This window comes from Ailuropoda melanoleuca, chromosome 1 (assembly GCF_002007445.2).
Source record: "Ailuropoda melanoleuca isolate Jingjing chromosome 1, ASM200744v2, whole genome shotgun sequence".
In the NCBI taxonomy this organism is placed as follows: Eukaryota; Metazoa; Chordata; class Mammalia; order Carnivora; family Ursidae; genus Ailuropoda; species Ailuropoda melanoleuca.
In genome coordinates this window covers 128027728-128039725 of record NC_048218.1, presented here as the reverse complement: position 1 = coordinate 128039725, position 11998 = coordinate 128027728, and the positions used below count along the sequence as shown (strand labels likewise).

Genomic DNA, 11998 nt, shown 5'->3' with positions numbered 1-11998 from the left:
TCACCCTCCTGTTTTCCACTTGCACACAGAACAATGTTTAAACTTCCGAGCAAACAGAGGGCCCTTTACAGCCTACTCCACTTACCTTCCCAGCTTAGCTGTAATGACCTGCCAGGTAGCTTCCTCTTTCCCACATCTATCAGACTAGTTGGATTCAATTGTTCATTCACTCATTCAATAAATATTTACTGGGTGCACACAGACATTGTGTGAGGCTTCGGTGATTCAGAAATAAAAAGCACAGTTCCTGTCCTCAAGGAGCTTGTATCTAATGGCAGACAAGGCACCTGTGATAATGTTCTTATTATAATCTGCAATAAATGGTTGTCAAGTTAAATGAGCACGTGCTGAAGTGTGTGTTTCATTTGAAAGGCAGTGTAATGTGATGGTTAATATCATGGGCTACTGGCCAAACTGCCTGAGCTCCCGTCCCAGCTCTGACAATTTCTAGCTGTGCGACCTTAGGCAAGTTATTCTCGCTGTGTCTTTGTTTCATCATCCTTAAAGTGGAGATCGTAAGAGTTCCTTCTTCAGAGAGTTGCTGTAAAGATTAAATGAAGTCATGGTTGTAGAATGAATGGGTAGAGTGGAGTCTGGCATGTAACAGTGCTGACAGTGTTTTCATTTGTATTATTATTGTGCCTTGAGAGGTATGTCCAGGGATTATGTAACCATGTATGAGAGTCCATGATTAACTTGAGGAGGAGCTTGAGGGAGATCAGAGATGTTTTTTTTTTTTTTTTCCAGGAAGAGGCAATACCTAAGCAGGGTCTGAAAGCCTGAGTGAGCCAGACATGACATACCTATAAAGGTAGTCCAGCCCAAGCAAACGGGGGAAAGGGGAGGCATAATGTGTAAATCATACAAGGGTGATGGAGTGAGGTGCATTCTGGGAATTTTAAGGTAGAAATGATAGGATGAAAAGAAATGAAGTGGGGAGGGGAGCCTGGGTGATTTCAGTGGGTTAAACGTCTGATTCTTGGTTTCAGCTCAGGTCATGATCGTGTGGTCATGGGTTTGAGCCCTGCGTTGGGCTCTGTGCTCAGTGTGGAGTCTGTTTCAGATTCTCTCTCCCTCTCCCTCCCACTCTCTCTCTTTCTCAAGTAAATACATAGAATATTTTTTAAAAAGGTAATGAGGTGGGGGAGGCAAATTGAAGCCAGGTTGTAAGGGATTTTTCTTTGTATGCTGTGATTAGCGGTAGAGATTTTTTCCTTGAAGGTGAACTACTACCTCCAATGGAGATATTGAAGGGTTTTAAGCAGGGACACGATAGAATCGTGTTTTCATTTTAGAAAGCTCATTATTGCAGCCCTCGTTAGGGTGCCAGTAAGTGGGAGCAGGGAATTCCAAAAGGTGACTATTAAGCAAAGCTGGAAGGGGATGAAGGGTGTGGGGTGTGATCCAAGGTGGCTCAGTAGAAATGGGAAGGAGATGGATGGAATTCCTCTGCTTTTTTTCTTGAACTGCAGCTGACCCTTCAGGCCTTGCTCCCTGGGGAGCCTTTCCTAAAGCTCCCCCCTCCCCCCGCAAATGTAGCTGATCTGCCATTTATATCCCAGCCCTTGAGAACAGGAAATGGGTATTTCTTTATTTTTATAGCTATATTTAGCTCTGTGCACTAAGACAGGGTCTTGTAGGTGTTAGATACATGTTTGGAGAATAAAATCCTTCAATGAATGTCTTTTAAGTTAAAGGATCAAGATGACAGACTATCTCAGATCTTTTTACTTTTTCGATATGCTTAGCCACCAATACAGTCTTATAATAATAGCTGTTCTCAAGCTCCACGGAACAAAATTTGCTTTGTTTAAATTATTTAATTTCATTAAAAGCAACAAACCTATTGAGTTGTAATTGAAAGGCACTGTGCTTTGGTATATACTGATTGTCATTTTTTTCTCCCTTGTAAGTACATGAAATATTCTCCACCCAATGTATAGGAAATAATAACATCTTAAATTTATGTTATTTTCTTTAAGGAGATAATTAATGTTTTAATTAAAAGTAGATAGGTCCAAAATAGATCTATGGTTTATAGCACCAATTATTCCCCTTATTATTTCTGACTGCAGGAAGCCATTACTCTTGTTAGTATTTTTTCCACCCTATCTTGGATGGATTGATATGATTTCAATTGATTAGGTGCTGTTGAAAAGCTCAGTGTTTTCCTTTGGTCCTGGGCTGAATAGCATTTTTAATAACACGCACTTCTACCATTGTGTAAATCATATTCGTGTGCAATTCGACTACGTAAGGCTTTTTTTTTTTTAAACCCACTGGTTGAGAATTTTTTCCTACTGGTTTTTCTTGGCTTTTTCTTTTCATTTTAAATGAACCCAATTCCAACAATTCATTTACAATAGAAAAGACTCAAACATCCAACACTTAAAAGGGATCAGCTTTTAAACAATGTTATGTTAATAAAATTAGACATATCTTTTTCTGACAGCATGCATTTTTCAGAACATTAATGTTCACTATGTTATATAGTGTTCCATATTTTCAGTATTGCGAACATTCTCAGTCTGAAAAAAGTTACGTTGTGACAGATTTTTTGAGGTTACTACAAAGGCTATCACATTTTTGCATTCACAAAAGTCACAGTAAAAATCTGCTCAAACCAAGAACACTGGTAATATATTTGAAACTATAATTAGAATGGGGTTTTCTGATTCAAGAGTTATATATGTAAGCAATCAGAAGTTTGCCAGTAATAACCATGCAGTATCACATTACTTAGATAAAGCCATATTGAGGATATATATATTACTATGAATAATAAATGGTATTTTCTTAGGCCTTTCAAAAACCAATATAGTTTTTCCTCGTTTCTTTCCTAAACTCATTAGATTCCTTTTAACAGAAATAAGATTAATAGAAATTTCCTTCAAATTCAAAAATGTAATTCTTAAGTTAACAAATTTCCAAAAAATATCGCTGTGTAAATAAAAATTGATACTATGCCTATAATGATGGTGAAAAGGGCATGACATTAACAACGACTGGCTTCAAATGTATTCACTGCCAAATGCTTAAATCAATGAATAGATGTATGGCTGAGAAAAACGTGTATTCAATCTATCAGCATTTTTTTAATGGTCATATGCCAGGTTCTGGGGAACCAAAGAACTCTAAAGGCATAGTTCTATGCTTGAGGAGCTCAGTCCCTGACAGGTAGCATTCATTTCTTTTCTTTTGCAATAATTCTATGTGAAGTGGTAAGAGCTACAGTGAAGACGCAAATGAAGTCAGGTAGAACCTTAAGAAGTAGAGTGAACAAATTTGTGTTGGGGCATGGATCCTGTTTTCCACCTTTTCATGGTGTGTGTGCATATGTGTGTATGTGTGTGCACGTGTGTGTATATGCACCTGTGAGTCTGGTTTAGGTGAAAATAGGATGTGTATGAGGCACTCACAAAGCAGAAGTCATTTAATGTGACTACTTAATGTCCAATTAATGTATCTAAAATGATACAGTATCTATCCACAAATCTGAAATTAATGGTGCAAACAGTTGAAACAAGAACATAAATCCTGAACACAAGATCATGTTTAAAAGCAATAAATAGAAACATTTTCAACGAAGTTGGCAAGAAATTTAAGTGGTAAATTAAGCAGATATGTTTTTGTAGAATTCTAAAACTACTAAGATTTATATTTCCAGGACAACAAAATGTAATTAGTTAGAGAAAAAAATAGGAAAAGTAGATAAATTCTCTCTTGGTTTGCTTTGCTCACACTTAGTATTTTCAGAAGTCTACAGATCTTTATCAATAATTACTAAATACATAATTCTTAAGGATATGAAGGGATCAATAATTCCATTTTTAAAGCATTGTGATCAAGTAAGAGTAATGAAAAACTTACTCAGTACATAGAACATCGGGCCAGCATGAATAGCTTAGACACAGCCAACATAGAGGAGTCAGAGATCATTCTTACCTCCTTGTTCACACAGCTGCTGGGCTAAAGCATCTTTGAAAATAATCTGGCCCCTGTGTGTCGCCGTAGCCCTGAAAATGAATAGGAAAGGTTAATCTAAATCTTGTAATAAGTTTGGTAATAATTAAATGTATTTTTAAAGCTTTTTGAAAAACCTCATTTTTCCATGTTATTGCGTAGATACGATCTTTTAAAAATGAGTGCATTTGAACAGTCACACAAATGAACAAGAGTCAAGGCTTAGACCAAGGACCCTGGGTTGAGAATTATCTTCCGGTTTTCCTTTGTAAAGATATGGTAACATCTGTGGGCTTATTCCGAAAACAGTAGATGTGAGCAAATCCTGGATTGAAGAAAAACTATGGAAAGGATGCTTATTAAAATTTCTTCCTCGGAAGACTGGTATAAAATGTTTTGTGAAGCAATAATGATATTAGCACTGGAGAAAGATGCTCCGAATGTATTTTTCTGAAATCAACAGTCACCATAACACATAGAGAGTTTAGACAGAGAATTACATTTTTTCAAAAAGTATTTTTTTAAAAATAGGGCTATTCAGAGCTTTCATAATAACAAAATCTGTCATAATAAAAAACACCTTCTCTCCCTACAGGGTCTAACTCACCGTTTGAAGTAGACGTGCATCTTTCACCTTCTCTAATCAGAGCTGTGCACATTTATTGGTGAAAAAATAGCACCCTTGCAGCAGATGTGTTATTCAATGGCTATAATAGGAGCTGTTTTATTAAAGAAAGACTTATTTATGCCTCATACTTGAGGTATGTTTCCTTAAAAAGAGCTTTTCTGGCACAAAATGTATTGTTTGAACAAATTTAAAACAGAAAATCATGCCTCTTTAAGAAAATTGATTTTAATTTTATTTTTTTATTTTTTTTTTTAAAGATTTTATTTATTTATTCGACAGAGATAGAGACAGCCAGNTCTTTAAAAATTGATTTTAGAAAGTAAGCCATACACAAATCTTTTTAATAACTAAAAAATATTAACCTTAAATCTCAACTTTAGTTCTACCGAAACCACCTGAGGACAAAAATAATTTGATTCAGCTATCGTTTACTGAAGATGGGTTACGTACAAGACACTGTGCTAGGTCACCAGAGGGCAAAGTTCGGCCTCTGCATTTTTTCCCCCTTCATTTGTGTGTCTCTCAGTCAACATTTCATCCTTTGTGGGGCCCGCAGGACCTCCTGGCTCCCAACATTTCCCACTTTGGTCTCTATGTGGATGTACCTTCCTTCTTTGTGCTGCAGACCTTTCCAATTTCTATTCCCCATTGAATTGTTACAATTGTTAGTGTCAGCTGCCACGACCCAACTTTTCAAACATAATCTGAAAAACTAAGCCACGCTGAAGTGTTAATGGGTGATGTTGCTCCAAGCTAACGTATTTCAGCAGTGAGACAGAAAATATTACACTTTAACACACACACACACACACACACACACACACACACTGGCACAATAGTGAGAGCTTTGAATGGTGGATGGGAGACAGAATCGGAGAGAAGAGTCACTGGGCAGCCTTCATCTCACACTACATGTGATGTTTGTAAGGTAATCCGCCCTTGTTGTTGCATAATCATTATCGGAATTACTCATAAACAGACGTTACCACACTATATGTTCACATATCTTTATAGGTTTTTCTTTGCTTTTAGCAAGCTGAAAATGTGGAGGACTAAACATAGGGCCAATCCAAGCCCAGGCCTATGGACTCCATAATCAATTACAGGTGTTATGCCCAGAGGGGACATGAAAACTTGATTTACCTAAATACATTTCATTGTCAAATCTCAATCAAGTCAAGAGCTTCTGAGTTCACATACCTCTAGCAGCAGCACAACAACCATAAGTGGAAAATTTTAATTTGACATTTGCTTTGGAAGAACGTATTTTCTGAAATCATTAACCACCAAGAAAAGTCTCACAACGCACAGTGTTTAGTTGTTCATTGTAGTTGTCTTCTGATTGTGAGTATAAAATATCCCCATTGTAATATTTCTCACTGATCCACAAACTTAGTTATCATCGTGCCAGTCTACATTCCCATGAACACAATGAGGCCAAAGTATCTAGCTGAAACTCAGGCAACAGAGGTTTTGCCTTTTCCCTGGATAGCAGAGATCCTGAAAGAGCCTGGTCACTGCACAGCACCTTGGGAATAGTCCACACAGCTTTTCCCATTACTCGGTTTCCTCAGCTTTAGTACTTGTTGGTTTCATTCACGTTCTTATTTCTGCTACTCTGGTTCAGTGAGGGTCTAGGGAATAATTGAAACTGAAGGCACTTTTATCATCTAGTCAAAATTTCTTTAGCAGTGGTACTCATTCTTCAAACAAATGTATGAAATCTCAGTATATTTCTCTCTTCCTAAGGAAGCTTTTGAAGCCCTTGGGCTCCCTTTGCTCACACAGCATGCTCCTCGCCACCCATTCCCCAAAACTTCCCGGAACACCTCTCAGGAACTCTCAGGGCCTAAAGTGGCAGAGTTTGAAAACTACTGAACTAATCTAGCTCTTTACAGTGCACGGATCAGAGAACCGGCGCCAGTGAGAACATGATGAAGGGTACACAGCCTGTTAGGGGCAGACAGGACCTGTTTCAAGGTCTTGATTCCAGGCCGTGGATTCTTTCCAAGCTTTCAAAACATGCTCCACAGTGGTGCCTCAGGGGGTCTCCGTCGGAGTCCGAGGGAGGGGGAGCAGGGGGTGTTCTGGGCGCCACCACTTTGAACCAGAGCACCTGCACTTTAAGTGTTCTAAAGTATTCCATGTTGTTTGAAGGAAGGGCTCAGCAATTAGAAACTGGCTTGAGAGGCACACCACGTGCCCAATGTTATTATCTGAAGTTCTTTGCTTGTGAAAAGTCAAAGTAGTAATAACAATAATGTGACTGGTATATATTTATATATATAAACCATTTATATATGCTTTACATGCATGTATATACAGACATATATTTATATATATGCATTTAAATACACACACATATGTATATACACACATATATACCATGTATATATACACACATATATAGTTGGTTATTATTATTATTATTATAACACCTATTAAGAAATGAAATCTACTCTTTGCTAGGTACTATTGTAAGGGCTCTAAATACATTAGTTTGATTAATCTTGACAACAACTCTACAAAGTAGATACTATTATTCCCATTTTTCTGGGACACAGAATTATTGTGTGATTTGCCTAATGTCACATAACTGATTAAACTCAGGCAGTCTGAGTGTAGGGTCCTTGCTTTTAACCATTACATTAAATTGTCATTGATCTGGTTCAAAGATTTGAAGGTAGCTTTCACTCTCTCTTCAGAGGGAAAGCCTCCTTTGAGGGCCTGATCCTAACATTCATGTGGCCTATGGCTTGTGCTCTCCACTCCAATCCTTTAGTTCATAGCTAAGCCCTTTTATTTAATCTCCTTTTGGACAAACATCTTTTCTGTTTCCAGTTGGAAATTTGGCCACTTGGCCAGAAACTCCATGGGATTTGCCTTTAAAGATGGCATTTCTCGCTCTTTTAAATTTTAATTCCAGTATAGTTAACATGCAATGTTATACTGGTTTCAGGTGTAAAAATTAGCATTTCTCTTGACTGCCTCTCCCACAGTACTCTGTGAGTCCACTGGCTTCTAATCAGCTCACCAGAGTCCCCTTTCAACTCTGAGTCGCATTTCCTCCAACAGCCCCACCACCCCTCATGTCTGTCCTGATCTCTACCAAAGACAAGAGCACTGGAAGCCAACCTCATCCACACCACTGCCCAAACCCTGGAGGGATACACAGGACACAAACACATGTGGAAGACAATTATCATGTGCATTACTCCTTTATAGACCCTTAAACCCTTTAGATAACATGTTAATATAAAGATGCCTAACCCTTTGGTAGGTGTGTACTTAATCATTTTAAGGGCCTGCAAATTTACATCTTACTTTAGGGAGAAGAAAGAACAGAACCCAGGTGACCAGCAAGAACGCAAGTTCCACTGCTTTGTACCATGAGATGTTGCTCCACAGTCTCAGGGTGCGGCTGATATCAATAATGGCAAGCCTACTCTGAACATATTTAAAACTATGAAATAATTCATGAGTCTACCTACAGAATTATAGCACTTATTTTAAAAATCTATGACTATATATTTACATAATGACAAATAAATATATAAACATAAATTTATATATTTAAACATAAAAATGTATATATTATATACACTCAAAAATTGCTAAAGCACAGTAACTCACTCAAAAATTGCTCTCCAATTTTTAATACACATTCTATTTTTCTTTTCTTATAAAAATAAACAGGTATGGTAGATGGTAACAGGCCTTATTCATTCTCAGAATTTAGTGTAATTTACAACATTCCTTTGGGGGCACGCCTATCAAATTTGTGGTGCTAATAACTATGCTGGCACTACTTTCACTTAATTTTCCCTAAGGAGCAGTAATTTTTCAGAAGAGGTGAGAAAAATCCTCATTATTCCCTGTCCTGAAGAGTAGACCAAATTTCTCAAACAAGTTTCTAGTAAGTACTTATCTACTTGGGAGATACAGATATTTCTAGAGCAAGTTTGCCAACAAAAATCCCTATTAAATAAGTAATTTTAAAATTCTTTTGGGCTGTTATGATCTATAATTTAAAAGCTCTATAGATTCTACCAAATGAGGAAAGTTCCTATGATCACCATATTTGGAGCTTGAAATAGCCATTGTTATGAATCTAAAAGAACATGCCAGATCCTAATTTTAAGTGAACTCCTAGACTAGCTGTGTGCCCCAGCCACTTAAGAATTAGTGTGTATCTTGATGAAGTCCCAATAGTTCATTTTGAGACTCTTCACTCTGGGAAACAAACTGAGGGTTGTGCAAAGGGAGGTGGGTGGAAGGATGGGGTAACAGAATGATGGGGGAATTAAAGAACGCAGGTGATACGATGAGCACTGGGTGTTATATTCAACTAATCAATCACTGAACATTATATCAAAAACTAATGATGTACTATACCTTGGCTAACTGAATTAAAAAAAAAAGAACTAGTGTATATCCAGGGGAGGCACGATGTTGAAGCTCGGTGTGTGGAATCAGAAAGACTAGTGATTAAACGGAATGAGCTGCCACTTACGTGCTACCTCAATTTGCCTAACTTCTTTGATCACTCTAGGATCCAGATTCCCTACATTAAGATAGGGCTAATAATAACAATTATTATTTAAAGGTATTAATATTCACTCTTCAGAAATAGATTTCAAGCTTCTGGAATAGTAGGAATAGTTAATTAAAAAGTAAATATCCCCCATAAGGCACATGTCATAATGACTTCAACATTTGAAGGAATCAAAACTATATACTTTCCAGTTCACAATTCATATCCAATATGCAATATTGCCATCCAGTTTCCAAAAACAGAAGAAAACAGGGGTTTAATATAGTTGTTAAAATGCCTACCCAAGGGTATTATTTCTTTATTTCATGAATCATTTTGCTCACAAATTACTTAAAGAATCATTTTTAAACCTAGAGCAATGTGTTTGACTTCCAGGAGTGGGTTACTTTTCCCACCATTTTCTCCTGCTTTACCAATGACATCTAGGATGTTACTGTCCTTGTCCATTCACAGTTGGAAGGTCATTCATTAACCAGCAATCTGGTGTTAACTACCCACCAGGAAATGTTACCTGGGGCGCCTGGGTGGCTCAGTCGTTAAGCGTCTGCCTTTGGCTCAGGGCGTGATCCCGGCGTTATGGGATCGGGCCCCACATCAGGCTCATCTGCTGGAAGCCTGCTTCTTCCTCTCCCACTTCCCCTGCTTGTGTACCCTCTCTCCCTGGCTGTCTCTCTCTCTGTCAAATAAATTAAAAATCTTTTTTAAAAAAGTTACTAAATACGTGGAACATGGGAAAGGACAGAGGTGGTCTGAATTTGGTAAATGTGACATTCAAAGGAATCAGTTCACTTGAAAAGATTCCTGCCCCCTTTTCATCAGCAAATTACTGTACTTGCTAAGTAGGTTGTGGACACAGCTTGACCCTTATTAAAATAAGAAAAAAATACCAAATTCTTAAAACATATAGAAAGGAGTAATGAATAACTTCAGGGAGAAATTTTTTTATATTAAACTCTCAAATTATGCCAAGGCCATCGCAAAAAGGTAAAAGTCTGTGTATGTTTTCATAATGCTGTTGCTTTTCAAAGTTTTACTGCTCTTTTTTATTTATTTTTATTTTTTAAGAATTTTTTAAAGATTTATTTATTTATTTGAGAGACAGAGAGAGTGCACAGGTATGTGGATGAATGGGGGGGAGGGGCAGAGGGAGAGAACCTTCAAGTAGACCCCCTCCTGAGCCCAGAGCCAGCCTCAGGGCTGGATCCCACAACCCATGAGATCATGAGCTTCGCCAAAACCAAGAGTCATATGCTCAACTGACTGAGCCACCCACATGCCCCTGCTGTCTTTACTATCATTACATCTTTTATTCCTAAGCCATACCATTTTTTCCAACTGTCAGATGTATAAATATTTCCTTCCCCTTAAAACAAGTTTCAGCATTAATGTTCACTATCCAGTAATCACAAGGTCTGTGTGTTCTTAAAGACCACCAAACTCTTAACTATCAAATTTATTAACTATTAACTCTCAAATTTACCCTTCTTCTCCATCTCCATAGCCACTGTTTTAATTCAGGATTTAATAATTTGTCATCTGGTAAACTGCAATACTCTCTTGATCGTAATGCCCCTCCAGATTGACCCTCATGCTCATCCAACTTCCACATTGTGCCAGTTTTCTTGCTAAAATTGCTTGAAATCCTTCTGTGGCTCTCTGTCACTTAAAGGATTCTGTCAAATTCCTTAGAATGGCCTAAAATGTTCTTCAGGATCTGGTCCCTGCCCACGTGTTCAGCCTCATCTTTCACCACGCCTTGCAACTGAGTGGTAGAGTAGTTCCCACAGGTTCTAGAATGGAATGCATGACTTCTCTCATGCCCCCAAGATTCTTCATGTTCTGTCCCCTGTGCATGGAAGTCCTTGCCACAACTTTTATTCTTCCTCTAAAATTTATCCAGGAATCAGCCAGTCAGCTTTCTTCCCCCAGATGAAACTGACTAAAGAGGAAAAGGAGCTAATGTCACCACAGCCTGAAACTTGCAGACCCCCATGGGGCCCTGCATGAGCTGTCCTTCCAAGCTCCCTCTAGCTTGGAGCTTATGCTGGTCCTTCCAGAGCCTAGGGAACATGCTTGTACCTTCATGGCCTTCAGAATGCCTCCTCAGCTACCTGGTGTGTGAGACAATGCAGCCTGGGAAGCAAGAATAACCACCTAAGGCAAGGATGGAATGTACTCCTTGCCCCTGTCTGAACCTGGGGCTGGCACACAGCCTCTTCCCCTAGTGTCCCCATTCCAGACATGTCTAGAAGGTGTTGCCATGGCAGACATCACTAATCAAGCACAGCATTCTTTGTAATGGAACCCAGACACAGCCTACTTCACTACCCGCAATCCTAGACTCTAAGCAGCCCCTGTGTTTATTCAGAGTTAGCACATAAGTAGCCTGCTTAGCATTTCTGGCCTAAGGACACCTCAGGGGTGATGGGACCTGGGCAGAGCCCCAGCACAGACAGCGCACTCAAATGGGAGGACCCAGGTCCATATGCTGGAGAGCCACGATCTCTTTGGGGACCTACATGTACCTACCTGATGAAGATCAAACTGCATATACTATTGGGAGAAAGTCTCTACTGACCTAGGTACTGAAAGAATAACAAAGTCAAAAGAGAAAAACTGAGTGTTGGGTTTGGGGCTGTCACATGTGAACAGAATAAAACAAAAAATAATTATTAGCTAGAAGTCTGAGCGTCATAAAAAAAAGGATACTTTTATCTCTTTAAGGAGAGAAGTCATTGGCCTATAGTTAGACTTCTGGGATGAATTACAAGTACTGATTTAGAAGCATAAAATACTCTTCCAGAAAATTTAGCAGAAAGCATTGAAAAGAAAGTTTATTGTTTGTAACAGGA

General features: G+C 38.4%; 1 protein-coding gene across 2 annotated transcripts in view; it reads right to left on the bottom strand.

The window, feature by feature from the left end:
* The window catches only part of RELN (reelin), a 489518-nt gene that overhangs the window by 289546 nt on the left and 187974 nt on the right, over positions 1 to 11998 (bottom strand). For both annotated transcript variants that reach the window (XM_034666797.1, XM_034666804.1), the window contains exon 4: positions 3946 to 4016. In XM_034666797.1, coding sequence (XP_034522688.1) covers positions 3946 to 4016 — 71 coding nt within the window. The remainder of the gene's footprint in view (positions 1 to 3945; positions 4017 to 11998) is intronic.